Source organism: Xenopus laevis, chromosome 1S, assembly GCF_017654675.1.
Source record: "Xenopus laevis strain J_2021 chromosome 1S, Xenopus_laevis_v10.1, whole genome shotgun sequence".
In the NCBI taxonomy this organism is placed as follows: domain Eukaryota; kingdom Metazoa; phylum Chordata; class Amphibia; order Anura; family Pipidae; genus Xenopus; species Xenopus laevis.
The window spans coordinates 153,022,879-153,044,920 of NC_054372.1; the positions used below are offsets into that span (position 1 = coordinate 153,022,879).

The 22,042-nt window shown below is 39.8% G+C and overlaps 1 protein-coding gene across 2 annotated transcripts; it reads right to left on the reverse strand.

The window, feature by feature from the left end:
• Positions 1–2,197: 2,197 nt before the first annotated feature.
• fbxo21.S (F-box protein 21 S homeolog) lies at positions 2,198–18,940 on the reverse strand. 2 transcript variants are annotated; one of them, XM_041580384.1, is made up of 13 exons: positions 18,680–18,940; positions 16,329–16,464; positions 15,865–15,962; positions 15,283–15,404; positions 14,672–14,809; positions 13,880–14,016; positions 12,742–12,878; positions 12,091–12,267; positions 6,971–7,103; positions 6,580–6,764; positions 5,633–5,790; positions 4,358–4,585; positions 2,198–2,466 (listed from the first exon to the last, which is right to left on the reverse strand). In XM_041580384.1, the coding sequence occupies exons 1-12, from the start codon at positions 18,898–18,900 to the stop codon at positions 4,392–4,394; spliced, it is 1,836 nt and encodes a 611-aa protein (XP_041436318.1). In that variant the 5' UTR covers positions 18,901–18,940; the 3' UTR covers positions 2,198–2,466; positions 4,358–4,391. The 2 variants fall into 2 exon arrangements, with proteins under 2 accessions (XP_041436318.1, XP_041436319.1); XM_041580385.1 differs by lacking the exon at positions 2,198–2,466 and adding an exon at positions 2,858–3,043.
• Between the last annotated feature and the right edge of the window lie 3,102 nt (positions 18,941–22,042).

Sequence of the window (22,042 nt, forward strand, 5' to 3'; positions counted from 1 at the left end):
ACACAAGCAAAGTATCACATTTTTCCATGTAAGGAAAGCCTTGCTGTAAGTAGTAGTTGGTTATGGGAAAGTATCTACTGTATGCGCACCCACCTCACCTATATGACACAGCGCAGACATTATTATGCCAAGGAAGTTAACAGCTTTGACTAACTGACTATTTATTTTGGCCAGGTCTTCTATGCTGATTTCCTGTTATAACCATGCTTGAATTGATTTTGCATTGCTGCTGCCTCTTCCAACATTGGCTGGGTTATGTTGAACTTCTGCAGCCTGCCCCAACCCAGATCAGTCAAATCTGCTTAACCCCTTGGTACTTTGCTTACAGACTACTCATTACTCCACAGACTTCCTGTCCAACCCTTGGACAAGCTTCGAATATGGTTAACTTCACTCCCTCCTACTTAAAAAAAAGTTTTTTTTCCCCACATGTGGACTGGCAACATCATTTTAACTCTATTTTAAAAGAAGTCGATGGTGATGTTCTTTATAAATAATGAGGTGTAGAACTACTGGCATTAATGTTTTCTTGTGAAAACATATCCGAGATATGATTACTGCAATCATTTTTCAACGACAACAAGAATATGGACACATTTATTGCCAAAAGGATCCAGATACTCCATCTAAAATGACATATCCTCAGCTTGAACACTCACTGCGGAGTTCCAATCTGTCTCCTGGAGCAATGTCAGCATCAAAACCAGACACCATTTGTAATGCCAAGTGTCTGCTGGAGTGGAGTAAAGTAGAAAAGGACATGTCACTGGTAGTTGGATAGTCTGCACTTTAGTAGACAGTCAGTAGAACATTACCTGCCTGAATGCATAATGCCAACAGTAAGTGCTTCCCTCTGCCCTGACATCAATGTTCCCTCTAAGTTGTGCACACATGCAAGCACACACATTTTGAGGCCAGTGCAACAAATTGTGGTGTACACACATTTGTGTGAAAACACAAAATTTTGCATTTATTCTGCATGTACTACATATTATTTATTCTATCAACCACTACTACTGTTTTTCTATTTTAATTATCTGGAAAGAATGTATACAGCTCCTGTATTGTGTGAAGCAACCAGCATACATATCAGGAGCAGGGTCTACACTATTTATTAAATTACATCGAGATCTTTATTCTAATCCCATGGGTGCACTAAAAAAAGAACCTGCTGCCAAATGACCATTTCAGCATCTTGCCTTCATCTCTATTTTACAGGCTTATAAAAGCATCCATGTTTATTGTACATAATAAAAGATCAGCTCAGCTTCTCGATTCTCCTTGCCCACAGGCCTATGAGACCACGAAACACATACAGCTGAACCAAAGTCATTTTATTCTCAATAAAACTGGGAGCTTTTACAAGTGCGGTCTGGGGGTTATCTTCGTGGAGTGTCTGCCTTCTACAAATTTCAGTTTCTCCACTCTGCTTGCTGAGGGCTCAAGACTGTGAACTTGAGCACCCAAAACACTGGTGAATACCCTCCTACATGAGAGATTGCCTAATCCTTCTGCATACACTTTAGGGCTCTTACAGACGAGCAATTTTACCTGCGTTGCCGTTTCTTCCGTTCAGCCGCAGTGGAGCGCAGGAGTTGACGCACTGAATAATTGTCAGTGGGGCTGTACTTACACAGACGGATGTAAGCGCCAAATGCAGGTTGGGACGCATGTTGCATTTTACTTGCGTTTGGCACATACATGCATCTGTGTGAGTACAGCCCCATTGACAATTATTCAGTGCATCAACTCCTGCGCTCCCCTGCGGCTGAACGGAAGAAAGCGCAACGCAGGGGAGTGCAGGTAAAATCACTCCCTGCATTCTAGACGCACAGTAGGCAACAGCTACAGGTTAAAGGTTGGGCTTAGCAATAGCTACAGTGTATTTTCCACACCAACTATGCAACTCAGGATATTTGACCATGTGTCTTGATGCAAAAGGATAACACTGGATTTCTAATTTCATGCATTCTCAATGTATCCATATGCATCAACATCATATTAAAAAAAAAGAAAAAAAAAAAGAAAAAAAAAAAAGAAATAAAAAAATATGTCTGCGTGTTTGGGCAATACACTGACACAGCAAATATGTTGTTAGTAGAGTAGTGCAGTTCAGTTTCATTATTCTGTACAAGGCTAATTTTATTTTACATTTTGTTTGAAAAAAAATGACAAATGAATGAGAGACAAGAGCAAATCGTGTTGGCAATATGAAACCGGAATGTCATATATTTATTGTCATTCCCATCTATTGGTACATAAATCTTTCTTCAAGAAACTGGATCCACTTGGCTGAGCTGACAGTTACAGTGCATTACATTAATAAACAGCCCTAGAAGCAGCTGCACTGCATCAGAGCAGATAGAGGCAAGTGACAAATCATATCACCATGTCCAAGTAGAATTCAGTCCCTTTGTATAGTTGATACTTCCAGCTCCATTTCAGTGCGGAGAAGAGTAAATGGTCCTGTGTTAAAGGGCATGTAAAACCAAAAAAATAAAATCCCATTTTTACTTTCTTTAATGAAAAAGAAACCTCCAATATACTTTAATTAAAAAATGTGTACAGTTTTTATAAGAAACCTGACTGTATGCAGTGAAATTCTCCCTTCATTTACTGCTGTGGATAGGAATTGTCAGATGGTCCCTAACTGCTAAGCAGGGAAACAATCATACTTATGAACAGCAGGGGGAGCCCCCGCCTTACTTACCAGCCATGCAGAACTCAAGCAGCTTTGTTTATGATTATCCCTAAGCAGCCCAGACCACACTGAGCATGTGCACTTAGTCTTAGTCTTGCAAAGATGTTTAACAAAGTTACAAGATGGTGACCCCCTGTAGCCAACTTTGAAAGCATAAATTATTTGTTTGATTAGGCTTGTGGTGCAGTGAGTTCATGTTTATATTTAGTATACAAAATACAGCATTTCTAGCCTTATTCTATTTTAGACTTTACATGCCCTTTAAATGAATGTATATTTGTAGTGGCAATGTTAACATCTGGGATGTCGATCATAAACACAGGCTGGACAGTCCTGCCATAGCTTATAAACAAAAAAAAAAACCTAGTTACTAACATGGAACAAGATAAAGAACAAACTACATTATTATTAGCATGGGTATATTATTAAGTAACCCTGGGGTAAAGTGCTTATAGACCGGCTAGAATTCAGACATCACAATGTTTTGCAAGACATTTTAAATAGAACATGTTTTAAAAAGACTAAGGGGCAGATTTACTAATAGGCAAAACTTCACCAGCGACCGCTTTGGACCCATCTCAACACTTCGCCAGGCAAAAATTCGCTCAGACAACGCTAATTTACTAAAATCGAAGTTTCGACCTGGGCGTCGGACGCTGGTGATTTTCCGGCAATGCGAGCAAATCAAAGTGAAGAAGCGATAGTGTTCAAGTCTGCCTAGCGCAACCTCATTAAAGGACTTCGCTCAGGCTAATTTGCATAGGGCGGGAAATTTAAATTTGAATGGAGGTCTGTATGTTACATGTTGCAGCTAATATATTACATTTCCACTGATAATTACACATGTCCATGGAACCTAAATAAACTAATAAAGTTGTTCTAATGCCCTACACATGAGCCCACTTTAAAATAATGTTCCAAATGTTAGAAAATGGGGAAACCGGGTAAGCGAAAAAAAATGTTATGCCTTTTGCAGCCTATCACCCTGAAAAACGGCCAGTCGCCAGCGTTTTTTGGAACATTTTCCACTCAAAATTTATGATGTAAGTAACTGAAGATTGAGGATGTTCGATGTACTCCAATGCACTTGGCCTGGTCTGAGCTGGCGAAGAAAAGTCTGGCGAAAGAGGTAACGCTCAGTAAAATCCACTTTTTAGTGAATTTGCGGAGTAACGTCCATTTGCCAGAGCGAAAAAGTCGCCTGGCGTTAGAGTGCGAATCAGCGCTAGCGTCTATCTCCTTCGCTAGCGAATTGTCGCCTAGGCCTGTTAGTAAATCGGCAAAGTGGACAAAAGTGGTAACGCTGGCAAATTGTCGCCAGCGTTAGTCACTTCACCCTTTAGTAAATTTACCCCCAAGACTGCCTAAAAATGAAAAATTTAACCAACGATCAGCTCATCTCAACCTGACATGTGGATATCGCTTTCAACTGTTCTGTTCCCTAGAACCCCTGCACTTATACAATAAACTTGGCACTGATGTTTCTTTGTTAACATAGCCTTTGAGAAAAAAATGACTACATTTAGAAACCTGTTAAATGCTATTTTTGCAGTATTTGTTCAGTTTCCTGCCGCAGAGCCAATTTATCTTAACCCAAGCTGGTTTCAACAGCAGCTTCTTTACCCCTCTGTTTCCTGTAGTAGCAGGACCACTTACATGTGCGTATAAAAGTAATACAAGAGCATACGCTTCAGGATTCATGCTGGGGAGAATGAGAATGTTCATTTGAGGTCTGATGAAAGGACTGAGTGAATTCGGTGTCCTCTGGGTACTGGAGCTGAAGGTTTTCATTTGCAATGTAGTATGTGCCTGTAAACTCGGAAAAGTAAAGACCAATCTCAGGGTGGCGGATTTCTTTTGGAGATGGATGAGGCTCTAGATTCTCTGCAAACACAAAAGACAAAAAAAGTTTCAGCAGATTGTAACAGCAAGCTCTGCAGGTGGTAATTAATATATATTAGTTTAGAATTAGTTTTGGCACTTGTCTGGCTCCATTTGGTTTAACACATCAATAGTGAAATGTTATGTGAAATGCACAGTTAAGAACTGGATACAGCTGGCTTCAAGGAAATGGAAACCCTCAAATCTAGAAACCTGCTAATATAATGAATTTGAAACAACAGTGACGCCTGCTGTTCGTTTTGGCCATCTGGCTACAATTAATTTTGTGATTAAAGGATAGTCTCATGATGTTGCCCTGCTTAGTAAATAAATTTGAGCAAAGAAGAATCACATGAGTGTCTGTTTGAATCAAAGTTCTTTTTCCTTTGCTTCTGGCTCTAAACACAGCAAAAACTAAAGCTAAAAGAAAAGTTCCATTCCAACTTCCTTGTTTGTAAAAACTGCTTAGTACAAACAACCAGTCCAGTGATATCCCCCCCCTACATAAACAAACCCATCCTACCTTTCCAGCTGCTGTAAGAGAAGGAGCAGCTTATCATACAAAGGCTTATCTCTAGACTGGTGATGTGTAAATTCAATTGAACCCATGCTGGACTGTGGGATAAAGTGAAATCGTGGCAATACTGCCCCTTTAATACATGGTTTAAATAATACTGAAATAATGTATTTAGGTGAACACCCCTTTAAATAATGAACATATAAAGCAGTAACACTGTAAGCCATGTAGCAGTATCAAACTAGATTAATACAAAAACGGACTAAACCTACATGGGATGAATACTGGAACCTAGAACTTCAGCACTCCTCCATTGATTAATCACCCTAATGAAGTGCTAAAAAGGTTGAAAATGTGAGAAGCACTATATATATATATATATATATATATATATATATATATATATATATTAATTATCTGGAACTGAAATGCTTCCTCTGTGTTTATGCTCCAAATATCTAATTATTCCAGTCGTAATTCATTAGCCTACTAGTGCTCTGAATGTATCTGTTGGCACGGTATCCTCTGCTCACCTTGAGCTACATAACTGCAGGAGCCATCTTCCAGCAATACGTTATAAAATGCTTGGTCGGCTCCTTGAGGCAGGCTGTGTATATCCATGTTGTCAATCCAGTCTGGTGGCATCATGCAAAAAGGATCCCAGCCAAAAATGACTCCGCTATAATCATACCTAACCAGTCAGAAGGTGGAAAGAAATGCAGTTCAAATGCGGTTAATATTTTGATTGAGTGAAACAAAGGAGATGAGGCGGGTTGCAAATATTTTTGCGATACATGGTTTAAAGGAGTAGTACACCTCTAAATTGCCCTTAAGTATGATGTACATAGTTAAATTATGAGTCAATTTGCTTAATGTTTGAATTTGAATTGTTAAACTTTTTGTTCAGCAGCTCTCCAGTTTGGCGTTTCAACCACTCATTGATAGCTGGGGTACATTTTGCCCTTCAAAGCAGGCAGCGATTTGAAGGAGAGACTAAAAGATTAATCATTTCTGTGTGCTCTTAAATTAGCCCATTGGTTGGCACACTTTTTTGCACTCAATTGGAACATGTACAGATATCTGCTTGTGTGCAGTTTAATGTGAACATTACAGACCATACAGAATAATAATATATAAATATATATATATATATATATATATATATATATATATATATATATATATATATATATATATATATATATATATATATATATATATATATATATAATAGCAGTCCGACATTCACTAACCAGATCAATAACTGATATATTTCTACATGGCAAATAATTTACTAGTAGGTGTAGTAGAGTAATAGAAAACCAACAAACCCAACAGTCATGACAAGCATGCTGCCGATTGTGATCACGAGTGCTCAGTGTTCTTTATGCTATTACTTTTTTTCCGCAAAATAAAGTGAATACATTATAGAGTAGCATTACTGCAAATGACGCATACAGAGGTATTTGCCTCCACGTACCTCTTGTGCTGGACAACAAGCCCTATGGAGTAGGAGACTTGGTTTTCATTGGATCGTAGTTTGCAATCAAGTGCATTTTCTTCTTTTCGTTTCTCTATATGCACCAGAGTATGCTGGACAAGGTAAGCAACCGCACCATGCTGCGAAGGGTCCAGTGCCTGGATGTTCTGCAGAATGTCCAGGACCTTCAGACATTAAGTTATTTGATGATTATTTAAGTGGCTACAAAAGTCAACATGTTTGAAAATGGTACCTCCCAAACCCCCTTCATTTTCTAAGGTACTAGTACAACTTTAACAGAACAATGGAAATCCATTCTGATGAAAAATGTATAATTTATACAAATGAATATTATTTTCCTGTTGACTATGTATGTACTAGGTCTGTGTACCTTTTCAGGCCATATACCCAGGTGGAAGTACAGTCTGGCCTGGAGAAGCAGGTGCTGAACACTGTCTGGGTACATCACTAGGTACAGCTCCAAGGACACTCTGAGCAGCATAAAGCTCCGGTCTTTGCTCTCCCTTGGAAAAAAACAAAGTACAAATTTAGGTTAATAGAATCCTTAATACAATTAACAATCATATTTAGTAAGGAGTATTAGATATTTTGTGTGTATACAAAAGGTATGTGCAATCCTTACCACCCCGTCTGTTGCCGAATTACATCTTCATTCACAGTGGCGTAACTAGACCCCTAAGGGCCCTGGTACAAAAATTTTAAACTGGGCCCCCCACGCATTGGGCTGGAATACAGCATTACTGGTTTGGGAGAGCAAGTAGAGAGCAAGTATAGGCACCATCTCTCCCTACTATACCTGCTATCCCACAGTCACACTCCCTTCCCAGAGACTATTATCCCACTGTTACTATAGGCACCATCTCTCCCTACTATACCTGTTATCCCACAGTCACACTCCCTTCCCAGAGACTATTATCCACTGTTACTATAGGCACCAACTCTCCCTACTATACCTGCTATCCCACAGCCACACTCCCTTCCCAGAGACTATTTTACCACTGTTACTATAGGCACCATCTCTCCCTACTATACCTGCTATCCCACAGCCACACTCCATTCCCAGAGACTATTATCCCACTGTTACTATAGGCACCATCTCTCCCTACTATACCTGCTATCCCACAGTCACACTCCCTTCCCAGAGACTATTATCCACTGTTACTATAGACACCATCTCTCCCTACTATACCTGCTATCCCACAGTCACACTCCCTTCCCAGAGACTATTATCCCACTGTTACTATAGACACCATCTCTCCCTACTATACCTGCTATCCCACAGTCACACTCCCTTCCCAGAGACTATTATCCACTGTTACTATAGGCACCATCTCTCCCTACTATACCTGCTATCCCACAGCCACAGTCCCTTCCCAGAGGCTATTATCTCACTGTCCTTCTCCTTTAAGGTTGAGCTTGATGGACATGTGTCTTTTTTCATCCTAACTTACTATGTTATTACTGTCAATGAAATCCAGCAGACAGGGCAGCCTTAAAGGAATTGTTCAGTGTAAAAATAAAAACTGGGTAAATAGACAGGCTGTGCAAAATAAAAAGTGTATCTAATATAGTTAGTTAGCCAAAAATGTAATGTATAAAGGCTGGAGTGATTTGATGTATAACAAGTCAGTCAGAACACTACTTCCTGCTTTTCAGCTCTCTTGGTTTACACTGACTGGTTACCCTGGTTACCAGGCAGTAACCAATCAGAGACTTGAGGGGGGGACACATGGGTCATATCTGTTGCTTTTGAATCTGAGCTGAATGCTGAGGATCAATTACAAACTCACTGAACAGAAATGAACCATGTGGCCCCCCTTCAAGTCGCTGACTAACTCAGAGTTATAGAGCTGAAAAGCAGGAAGTTGGATACTGGCTGTTTTATTAGACATCTGTTCACTCCAGTCTTTATACATTACATTTTTTTCTAACTAACTATATTAGAAACATTTTTTATTTTGCACAGCCTATCTATTTACACAGTTTTTATTTTCACACTGAACTATTCCTATAAGGAGGAGACAGACAGGAGTTCGATCAGGGCTATGGACCTCTGCAAAACGAGCTTTCTCATACAATGGCAGGGTCAGTGGGGTTCGGGTTGTAACCAGGTGACTCTACAGAACCTCATGATTCTGACCGGAGTACTTTCAGTGGCTAATCTGCGCCATAAGATCTAAAATGACAGCTTTCCAACACCAGATCCCTTGAAAAGTCAGGAAAACATCTAATTAACGTATCTAAGATGCCAATACAATTTACACTTCAATCAATGCTGTCCGTCAAGCTGCATTTCCTATAAATGTCACTCACGTAATCTGGTAACCTCGGTACCACCGCACTAGTACTGGCAGCGGGGCTGTTACACAACAGGTTGTGTGGGTTATATCTAGTTCCATTGGGGTGGGGGGATTCTCACACACTGGACATTTTCACCCATTAATTACGATGGTTTAGGACCTACCCTGCTAATTTCTTCATTCTGCTTTCCTTCTCTTTAGTATTTAGCTCAGGGGGTTCTCCTTTAGGAGAATGTCCAGAGCAGGCTTTGTTCGTCCCCAGAGTCTTGTTTTAGCCTCTATATTCCAAGCAAGTGGTTTGGTGCAAAAGTCACCAGTTTCCTTGATCCAGTTCCAGGGTCAGCCAATGCCTCATGCACCCCCGGTGGCACAGCTCAGGAGATGAGTAGTTTACAGCTAGGCACTGGGAAGCTGTTCTCACATGAAGAAATCTAGGTGAAGAGCTGTTGCCCCTGTTACCCAGCAGAGAAGCATTTCCAAGGGTCCCTGTGATATTTACCCTGTTCCCTGGAACCCACCCATATCTCTTCTAAGGAGCTTTTAATCCGGAGCAACGAAAGGTGAAAGTGGAGCAGCCCTAACACCAAAAGTATCTGATTTTTATTTTAAAAGATTAACATTCCCAGCTCTTTTTTTTTTTTTAATCATCACTTAAACATTAACCACGAGGTTTGAATGGATCCAATAGACATCACTGTAAACCAGTGCGGATTCACTCTTCCCACCACTCCCAAATCTTGGCTACACACACACACACATACATACACATATATACATACACACACACACACATACATACAGACAGACATACATATACATACATACACACACACACATATATACATACATACACACACATACATACAGACAGACATGCACACACATACATACATGCACACACATACATGCACACACACACACATACATGCACACACACATACATGCACACATACATACAGACACACACACACACACTCAGGACCTTCATGCCACCCCCCAGCAGACATGGGTCTAGTCACCTTCTACCAACTGCCCATCCTAAACTCACTTTATTGGGACATGCAGCCTCATTTTAATACATAAATTTAAGGTGGTGAGTGTTGGGGGGTTGGAGTAAAAAGAAATCATCTGAAGTGGAGACATGATGTGCCCTCTGGTGTGGGAGCCATGGTGCTCTCTGTGGCCTCCTCTTGTGTCTGTTCCATCCCTCTCAAACTGACGACTCAATCAAACACAAATCCCTTTTCTGCCCTACCCGAAGGATGCAAAAACCCCTTACATTCGGCAGGTTTCTGTAAAACAGTAGCAAACTTTCCCACCACCTCGACTGAATCCCTCATACCTTCCAGCAGAGCGGCTCCACAGAAACAGCAGGGGGGAGGTGCCCAGCCAGCACAAAAAAAAAAAAGCGGAGGGAGCACGCCCAGCCAGCACAAATAAAAGAGCCAGACCAGCCAGCACAAAAAAAGGAAAGGCAAAAAAAAATTGTAAAAAAAACACCTAAAAACAAAAGTCAGTGGCTCTGGCGGGCCCCGAGGTGGAGCGGGCCCCGGTGCAACTGCACCTCTTGCTCCCTCGGTAGTTACGCCACTGTTCATTCAAACCAATGCATGAAAACAAGCTGTTGGCTGGATGCTTAGAGTTGTAGTGCAACAACAGCTGTAAGGCCACAGCATGAGTAATACGGATTTATAAAAAGGTTTCCTCTTTGAGATATCTGCCCACAGCAGTTTATTACCCTGGTGACACTGCATGCTTTTAAGTGCAAGGATAGTACATTTGCCTTGCAAATCTTTTTTAAACCATATCTTTAGGCAGCTGCTTTAATCAGTGAAGCAACACACTAATGGTCTGAAACATGAAATTATATATAGGATTCATTTTGCCAAGACAAAGCAGGTTTTTATGCATACACTGCTTTTTCTATAAAAAGGCATAATAAATGGGTTGAAAGAGAAGGTCAATTCAGAATATATAACTGCATTTAATGGGCTTTTCTTAAGGATGTATCATAAGAAAGACTTCTCGTTGGGCAGCAGCCCAGGATGGTTGAGCGCTGCAGATGACCAAATAATGAACGTAAGCAGATTTGTATTGTGTGGGGAATTAACCATTTATTGTTACACAGATGGTAGCGATGAAGTGTTTCCTTTTGGGCAGCAACTTCCGTTTGCCAACTCATGTTACAGTATAACATTTTCTAAAACAGCTTGAAACCATCTACATCCAGTGCTGAGCAGTCCTTTCATATTAAAGGGATTCTGTCATGATTTTAATGGTGTAGTTTTTATTTTTAAATTACACTGTTTACAATACATATAATTCACTCTACCATATAAAATTTCATTCTTGAACCAACAAGTGCATATTTTTTTTATTTTAGTTGTAATATTGGTGTGTAGGCAGCAATCTCAGGTCATTTTGCCTGGTCATGTGCATTCAGAAAGAGCCAGCACTTTAGGATGGAACGGCTTTCTGGCAGGCTGTTATTTCTCCCACTCAATGTAACTGAATGTGTCTCAGTGATCTACCAGGCAGCTTGTGTTAAGGTGGAACTTAGACAGAGTAGGCAGCTTATTGGCCCGTGTATGGGGCCCCCCAATCGAGATCTGGCCGAAAGTCAAAAAATCCCGTCGGATCGCGGCCGCATCTGTTCGTTGATGCGGTCCCGTGATCTGACCGCCTGTTCCCATTCGTTAGGATCCAATCGTTGGGCCCTAGGTGGCCATACACGGAGAGATCCGCTCGTTTGGCGACATCGCCAAACGAGCAGATCTCTCCGTGTATGGCCACCTTTAGGGAGCTGCTATCTGGTTACCTTCCCATTGTTCTGTTGTTAGGCTGCTGGGGGGGGGGGTGATACCACTCCAACTTGCAGTACAGCAGTAAAGAGTGACTGAAGTTTATCAGAGCACAAGTTACATGCCTGGGGGCAGACAATACTAGACAATAGGTCTAGCCCCCATACCAGATTTCAAAATGAAATCTAAAAAAAATCTGTTTGCTCTTTTGAGGAAACAGATTTCAATGCAGAATTCTGCTGGAACGGCACGACTAACTGCGTTTTGAAAAAAAAACATGTGCCTTTAAAGTGCCTACATTTTACAAGGACTGAACCAAATAAAAAAGAGCAGTATTACATATTGGTATGCCACCCAATTATTTACAGGGATTTGCTGTGTGTCCATACCGTTTGCCGAGGTTGAGAAGGTTTCCCACCATGCGCTGCATGACTTCCTTGGTATTAACAGCAGCATAGAATTCTTCTGTTACATGTTGCCCAATCATACATTCGCACTCTTTCGCAGTCAGGCGTCTACCCCCGCCAAAAGCATCAACATAAAGATAGTCTGAGATGTTCGAGCTCCTGCAAATTATAATCACAGTAAGAAGGTTCACGTACAGTTAGTGAAATGTGTAAGGAAGACTCCTATGTTTCTTTATATGGTCCTATAGGAAGTAGCCTGTTGTCAAAGTTAGTGGTAGGTTACATCATGATCTATCTCTGTGCTACTCCACCTGTTCCAACCACAGAGCTTGTCTATGAAGAGCTCAGCTGTACATGCAGTGTTTAACAGAATCAGCTTGTATGGTTGTTATTGACATTGGGCCCGGAAGAACATTTGTAGGTAACGTATTGGCTTTACAGCTTCTTTGTATAAGTAAATATAAATTTATAAAATATATATATAATTACAGGTAATGTAACAACTTTTTAATTACGGGAAGTCAGGATACAACATCCCAAGAACTGGATGGATTAAAGCGTGCAGGTACATATATTTTTGATATCTATTTCCAAAAACTCATCTTAAACAGATGCTGAATGTTTATTTCTTACCCAGGGGGACCTTGGCACCATCTGAGCATGAAATGGTGGGGAAAATTGACAGGCTCAAGTTCCACCCCCAGGTGACTAGCAAGGGTTAAATACAATACAGAGAGGCTGATTGGTATACCAGTCTTGGTGATAAGAACCTTAGCAGAGAAACAAAGAAGAAGGTTAAGTGCAAGACCTGGGAAATAGCCTAAGTATTATGAAAACAACACAAATACAATGAGTGACATTATTTCCCAGAAAGCCTAAGGGGAGTCACTCGATACAAAGGTACATGTTGCTAACCAATACCAGGCAGAATAGCTGTACAAAATGTATTATGCTGAGCTCAGTGAGAATAATTTTTTTGATAATTACGGATGGAGATGGTTGAGCAATACATTATTCTTTGTTAAGCCCCTCTTGTAATATGTTTAATTAAACGTCTAATACAGATAAGCTACGACGTCCCTTAGAACAATATCTGAGAACATGAAATACAGGGAAAGCAATTTATATAGCATATGTTCCATCCAAAGTCACACATTTGGAAATAACACATCTTTTTGGTGAAGCTGGGAAAGGACAAATGCAGTCCAACATGGCGTCTGCCAACCCCATGCTCCACCCACTGTAGAGACACTACAGTTCCCAAAAGCCATCACATCACAAATGAACAAGATGAGGGAGGGGTTGCATTGCACAGTCAGCATAAGAGGGGTGGAAAACTGGTTCCAAAGAGCACAAAGGCAGACTATCATGGCTTCCTATCTCTGTGGAATAAGGTATGTCTGTGTAAATAATAGATTTATATTTATTTTTTAAAGTAAGTGTTTATGCACCTTTTCAAAAGGGGGGAGGATGCAGATTTTACATTGCCATTCATCCTGACAGTTAATTTAGCTCCAGCTGACATTTTTGAACATTTGAGGCAAATAATCAATCTGTTAATTGATGGTCTGATGTCTAATATTGGAAGCCCAATCTTAACTCCACTAAGGTAAGTTTTGGATGCATGCTACATATAAATTTGTTCAGTCTTCAGAATGCCATGCAGAATAGGGATTCAGTATATGGCTGATATTTAATGGTATTTGCTTGCTCTGTATGCGGTTTTGAATTTGCTTACATGTTCAAAGAGTTTAAACATTTTTCCAAATACCTGGTGGATGTAGGAATTCAGTGGATTATAGAAATCTGCCACATTGCCCTTGAACATTTGTTCAACAAAAAGGACATGATTGAGAGAATCCAGTGCCTGTTGCTGCAAATTCAAATCTTCAATGCAACACCTTCCTCCTGCAAAGTGATTTAATGGAATTAAATTCTTCTACAAAATTCAGGTTACCTAAATTATATTTAATTATGTCAGATCCATTCACAGCATTCACATGTAATTCAGTAAGACACAAAACTATATCTTCTGTATTCCTACTTTATAAATATGTTTAATAAGGTTATTTACAAATGTTTTAGATCAAATGATCACTGTGTTTCAAAGATAATTTAGAAAACAAGAAAAGACTTCACTTCAATGCATCAGTGGTTGATGACCTGTAGTACTGTACTGTACTATAAGGTATGTCCTTGAAGCAGTACATGGCTAGTTTTTAAGCAACTTGCTGACTGTGTAAGGTAAAAACATTAACAGAATAAAATTAATTTTTTTTGTGCACTAAAGCCTTTTTCTAGGACCAATGCAACTTACTAAATTCCCACTAGAGTCTGACTGATATTGGGAGAAAAGCAACACAGCACCACCTCCTGGTTAGATTTATCACAACAGGATATACATTTGATCTCTACAGGCGTTAGAATGTGTAACAAATCTAACTATAACATTTTTATACAATGTAGACAATTTAGCAATTGTTATCCTATATAACATACTATTTACCCAATATCCCTCACACTGCAAAATAATTATTCTCATAATCTTGCTGCATATACATACCTGCCAAACTGGGATGTCGGTTATTCCTTGCACTTAAAGTAGCTTTCACTTTAATTAGTATGTTTTCAATCTGTGACTGAATATTCTCAAGAGACACATTTTCTAGTGGGTTACAGTACTGGTCAATCAGGACAGCACCTGTGACAGAAAATCAAAATCCCAAAATAAGAATAAATAAGCCTGTGAGAAGAAACACTTTTCCATAATACTGCAGAAAACCAACATATACAACAACCCACAATGCATATATACATCATCTATACACACACACATCTGTATAGAGTTAATGCAATTCCACAGAAAATCAAAGCAGGTTATAGCCTTAGATTCAACACAGTGATCTCCCACCAAGACAGCCCTAAGAGGCTGAGGAGACCAGTGCAAACTATCCAGTGCAGGACCCCATATTGAGGCAGAGGTCAATAAGCAGTTAATTCTGGAATCAGTCCAGAGCCCAGCTGTCCCTATTTGCCACCCCTAAGGATGTCTCTGCCACCCACACAGTACAAGATTATGTTTAAATCATTGGACAAAAAACGGGACTACAACACTCCCCTGTAACATTGCTGTAGTACTAGGAGATGCTCACATCAGTTAGTGGCAGAAATTACCTTCTAAAATGCCCTGACGCTCCACAGGTTGCTGAAGAAAGTCTTTCAGTCTGCACATTGTTGCTTCCTGGTGCATAAAATACAGGAGCTTCTTTGCACAGTATTTCAGCGACAAACATTTCCTGGAGTAAAACATTAAAAGATTTGATAAGTTTTCAGGTGTAAGTAGAGCTTCCCTTATCTTGTGCAGGGAAATGTGTGTTTTGGTGAAGGGACCTCTAGCAGCATTAGTGACTCAGCTGCCTGAAAGGGAAGTCGGGATTTGTACCATTTCATTCACAGGCCGCAAGTTGTTGCAGGTTTCAGATGACTAGCAGGATTAGTATTTCCATACAAGTTACATGCCTATACCTGTTCTTGAAAATTTTGTATTTTTAAATTCTTTGGACAGTTGGATTATTCTTTTATTACATTCACCTCATAAGCTTTGAGCCACAGAGAAAGACGACATTTTAAATGTCCAGCCTAGTCCTGAATAAATTAGTGTACAGTACTGGGACTTTGCATTATGTGGAGCCCTGTGTTAGGCAACTTTTGCTCTGAATTAAACACTAAATGCAGAGGGAACCATTTTTTCCATACCTGTTTCCACTGTTCACGATGGCTAATAACTCATCCTCAACAAAATGCCCAGGATATCCAAGACTATCCAGATCATTATAACTTTCACATGGAATGCGCTGACACAGAGAGAGAAACAGTTATAGCATGAAACACTGAGAGGGCTACCTATGCTGGCATACTCAAATTTGCAGTAGTTTTCTTTTCTATAGAGATTTTCCTCTATGGCCCACACCTCCAATGCACTGCACTACTTCCCTGGTAAGCCACACAATTTTTATGCCCTCTCTTTAAGGGATTATAACACAATAAATGGGTTACATGAGGTAGAAAGGTAGGATATGGCCAGCCAGCTTCAGAAACATTGTCTGCTTGAGCAGGATAAGCCAGGGAAATACAAAAATTATAAAAATGTAATATGAGAAATGAGAATATTACACATGAAGTGCCAAATGTTATGCAAAAATACCAAACACCTGACTTACATGTTCTATAACAAGCTGCTTAGTGAAGGATGCCACAGTGGCGTGTGTTGCTGTCCCTGCACTGTATCGTGTTTTGTACTCTTCCAACCAATCCAAAGAGTCCATGGGACTGTAATACTTCTTTAACGATGGCCATCTGCACAAAGGAAACAATCATTTTCCTGTAGTCACTTACACATCATGGTACTTTGTTTACTTGTTTAAAATAATCAAGCATTACAAAGGGTTAAATTACCATCCATAGTCATTTGCATGACGAAAAAGAACACCATACAACATATAACACAAACACACAATTTAAATTATATCTTTACTAAAAGACTATTCATAATAGAGTTTTTTCTACATTAAAGGTATAGAATTCATAATTTATTATAAACTTAGGCAGTTATGTTTACTAAATACTTTATAGTTCTCACCAGACTGATCTAATACCTTCTACGAGGTTGAATTATACTATGATTATATTAAATTACATTAAATTCCTTCCAGGATGCTGCCACTTTGCAGAGAGATTTTACAAAATTGGAGAACTGGGAAGCATATTGGCAAGGGCCTCTGTCCTTTCAGTACATCATAAAATGACTAATTGTCAGCAACTTTTATATTGGTCTTTCAATTCAAGTCCTCTCCTTTTCATATTCCACTCTCTTATTCTCTTACTTACCACTGCCTGGCTGCTAATGTAATTTTGACCTTTGCAGTCAGATAGTGGCTGAACAAAAAAGCAAAATCATTTGAAAAGCACAAAGTAAAAATGAATACTAGTTGAAAACTGTCTCAGAATAGCGGGCTTTACATCATGCTAAAAGTGAAGTTAAAGATGAATTATGTTCATTGGGAGAGCTTGCAGAGGCATGCAACTAAACTGGAAAAATTATACTATGAGGAATTACTTGCAAGGGGATGTGATTCATCCATAAAAGTACATTCAAGGACATTATAGACAGGTAGCCAGGGTATTATTTCTCATAAAAAATATCAGTGTACCAAAAGCCACATCTTTAGATTTGATTGAACTTTCATTTCAAGCATCATAGGATGTTCTTCTTAGTGAGGGCAGTGAGATTGTGAAGTGCCCTGCTGGGTGATGTGATGATTTCTTAAACAAATAGAGAGAGATAGATATATATATATATATATATATATATATATATATATATATATCTTTCTATCTATCTATATATATAGCTTCCGCTTCAAAACGTTGCAAGTTTTCAGATAAAGCAATTTTCCTTTTTGCATCATATTGGTCTGGACTTTTTTGTTTTGATATATATTTTGTCCAGGATATCGACTAAGTCCAAGACTCCGCTCCACTCCAGTTTGTGTACACACACACACACACACTTATAAGACCAGCGTACAATAGGCCAGACATCCTTATCATCATCCCCAGTTAGGGTTGCCACCTGGCCGATCATCCCCATCATCCCCAGTTAGGGTTGCCATCTGGCCAAATGATGGCTGATCCCAATGTTATTAATAGGGCAAAATAAATATATAGGAAGGCCAGTATTTTTTTCCCAGAAAAGGTGGCAACACTATGCCCAGTGCAGCTCTGGATTTAGCATGAGGCTGGGCAGCAATCAACCCTAAAAATTCTGACACCCAAGGCCTTCAGATGAATCCAGGTCTGCTGTGGTCATTTGGAGGGACCACTGTCATTTTTCAAAGCAAATTACCCATGTCACTGATGAATATTGACTTACAACCTTGATCTCCCCTTGCTGCTCTTTTACACCTGCTTTCATATCGAATAGCCACCGTTTTGAGGGGAAAATACTAGATTTACCATCTGTTACGTTTCTTCCCCGTTTGTAACATTGGTGTCAGGATTTGTCTTTATTGGGCAAGCGGCAATCCAATTTACACATTGGTGATGTAAATTAGGATACACACCTGCTGTGCAGTTCTCATTGCATATTATGCACAAAACACTTCCAAAATGCCTGTAAGTCTCTGCTTTACCCACACCAATCAATATGCAAATACACTTTAGCAGACTTCTACACGTAAGAAGATAAATGAAGAGCCCTGATTGGGTGCCATAAGCAACAGCAGTGGTTTAGTGTAGCCTATTTGGTATTTGTCAAATGTTTCCACTCACAAATGAGGATTGGGTTCCAGGGCTTCTCTCACACGGTCATATAGAGAGTCACTGTGTAAGCATGGGGGAGGGGTGGACTGTGTATAATCACTTTCCCAAGAAATGCATATACATAGAAGGGAGGGCAAAGGAAGTTGCAGTCGGGTCACAAAAACATGGGCCTAATCGTGGGCATAAAATTTAATCTGCAAAAAAATCGTATGGCATAGTCTATGGAGGAATCTGGAGTTCTACCCCTCACCTGTCAAACAGTTGTCGCCTCCAGACTTTCCCCCGCCCAGAACACGCATCCCGCAACCTCCGGCACGTACAGCTGATACTAACGATGTCCTTATGGGCGAGGTTCCCACTGCACAATATGTATTCCACGATCTCACCGGGAAGCTGCACTAAACCAGGCGGATCATCTGCCGAGAAGTATTCAGTGCTGCTTGATCCGGCTATCTTTCTGGAAGCGGCCATTTTGCCTTGTTTACATGCTTGACGTATATTTGGTCTGCGCAAGCGCTCACTAATGACGTCATAGCAGCTGCGCGCTTATTGGATGGAAGCAGGGGTTGGGTAACATGAGTTGTTGTGGGCGATGGGATTTATTTGACAGGACAGCTGTGAAGCTCGTTTGACTGGCTTTAGGGGCGGGGATGTTCCAAGTAGAGGGAGGGGGATTCAGCCTGAAGGTTTATTCTGTTCTGAACATGGCCTGTTTGCTCTCCCAGATAATACCAGATAAGTCCTGCTAGAAGGTAAATAGGGTGAGCTTTGGAAAATGGCTTGCCCTCAATGTGTTCCTGTATATGTAATATTTTTAAAGGGATCGTTCACCTTTGCATTAACTTTTAGTATGACGTAGAGAGGGGTATTCTAAGACAATTTGTTTTTATTTATTAAAGGTTTTTGAGTCATAAGGCTTTTTATTCAGAAGCTCTCCAGTTTGCCATTTCAGTAATCTGGTTGCTAGGGTTCAAATTCCCTTAGCAACCATGCACCAATTTAAACAAGAGACTGGAATATGAATAGGAGAGGACCTGGATAGAAAGATGAGTAAATAATAAGTAACAATAACAATACATTTGAAGCCTTACAGAGTATTTGCTTTTGAGATAGGGTCTGTGGCACAGATTAGAAAGTCAGAAGAAAAGGGCAAATAAAACTGTAAAAAATAAATAATGAAGAATTTTTTCAATTGAAAAGTTGCTAGAATTAGCCATTCTATATCATACTAAAAGGTGAACCACCCCTTTAAAAGCTTTGTGGGACCACAACTGGATATTGCTATTATCCATCTGACATGGATGGTCTAAGTCTCACAAAATGATTTCCCAAATTTTATCAGATAGGGGGTCACTGACCCCAGCATCCAAAACACTATTTCTCACTATTGCTAAGAGGGAACAGTTTATACTTACCTTTCATTACTTATCTTTCTATTCAGGTTCTGTCCTATTTATCTTCCAGACTCTTGTTCAAGCTACTGTCTGGTTGCTAGGGTAAAGTGGACCTCAGCAACCACATAGCAGTTAAAGCTAATATCACAGTCTACAGCAGGGGTACCTAACTTTTTTTTTTATTTGTGAGCAAAATTCAAATGTAAAAAGAGCCAGGGAGCATAACAAGCATTTAAATAATTCCGGGGGTTGTGGGCTGTGATTGGCTATTTGGTAGCCCCCTTTGTGGACCGGCAGCCTTCTGAAGGCTCTATTTGGCAGTACACCTGTCTTTTATGAAAACAAAACTTGTTTCCAAGCCAGGAATTGGAAAAAAAAAGCTTCTGCACCAAACCCTCATCTTCCTACTCTGCATGCTACTTCTGTGTGCACCTCTGGTTCCAAGACTGGGAATCTTCTGGAGCAAAGAAGGAGTGTACTTCCCAATTCTGACCCACGCCCAACCCTAACACACAATGCTTTGCCAAATTTCAACCTGAACCCAGCTTATTGTCGATTATTTGTTTTGGTTTATAAATGATTGTATTTTTATGATGTTTTACAGCTTTTATTTTAACTGCTAACAGTTTGCTAATAATTAGGCTACTGTGTCAATAATATGCACAAGATATTTGGCCTCATTTATTAATGAATAAAAGGAAACTTTCTTTGAACACATATCAAAATCAAATTTAATTGTGGCATTTCATGTTATAAATACTGTTGCCGTCCAAATACACTTTCATGCACAACTCATCATGAGTATTTGTCACACTCATAGATTCCTTGCCCCGTGGTATTTCCTAGGAGAGACATGCACCTGATACGTAACACTTATACACATTTGAACTCTGATAATATTATTTGTCCCGTAAATTCACTATTTAAAAAATGTACATTTGGCATAGCCTACAGTTAATCAAAGCGTCACCCACTGATTGTTATACCTTTGTCGCTAAGAGACACTTGGTACAGACGTATGGGGTATATTTATCAAAGAGTGAAGTTAGAGATCGCCACAGTCCTCTAGAGTGAAATTCTGCCACTCTCCATTCATTTCTATGGAATTTAGAAAGGCGTATTTATCAAAGGTTGAACTTTCACCCATTGATAAATACTCTTTTAAAAATCCCATAGATATGAATGTAGAGTGGCGGGAATTTATGTTGGGCCAGCAGTTCTAAATACAGGTATGGGACCTATTATGCAGAATGTTCAGAACATAGGCTTTTCCGTGATTTGGATCTCAATACATTACGTCTACTTACAATTACATTAAACATTAAATAAACCAAATAGGATTGTTTTGCCTCTAATAAGGATTCGTTATATCCTAGTTTGGATCAAGTACAAGGTATTGTTGTATTATTACAAAGAAAAAGGAAATCAGTTTTCAAATTCTGAATTGATTGATGTCTATGGGAGACTGTCTTCTTGTAATTTGGAGCATTCACGAAAATCCGAAGTTATGCACAGGTTCTAAAACGCTTGCGAAGTTGCGCTTGCGATAATACGATAAGCAGTCCGAAGTTACGCTAGCGTTGCCTAATTAGCATACGGGGTGAAGTAAAAGTACAATGGACGTGTATGCTGCAGCAACTACATTACACTACACAAGGCCAGGGAAACTTAATAAAATGTAATAGAGGTCTTATATTGCCCTACATATGTGCCCACTGTAAAGTTTAGGTGCCAAATGTAAGGGGGAAGTAGGGTACCCCAAATTTTTTTTTCACCCAGTAAAAAGTAAAAAACGCCCGCGTTTTGTGGGACTTAGAAAAAATTTCAACTATTTTTAGAGAAACTCCTATCTACTCTATTGCACTTCGCCTGGTCTTAGCTGGCAAAGTAAAGTCTGGCGCAAGAGGTGACGTTCAGTAAAATCCGCAACAGTGAATTAGCGTAGTTACGTCCCTTTGCCAGAGCACAACTTCGCCTGGCGTAAGGGTGTGAAGTACCACTAGAGTCTGTCTAGCTAGCTAGCGAATTTACGCCAGGGACCCTTAGTAAATTGGCGAAGTGGCAAAATGACGTCACGCTGGTGAATTTTCGCCCTTTAGTAAATTTGCCCCCTAGTCTTTTGGTGAAGAAAGCTCCAACTCCAATCTTTGTTATTAATAAACAAGTAAGCTTATTTCTCTGCATAAAGACCCCTCTTTAAATCATTAAGGAAGACACTG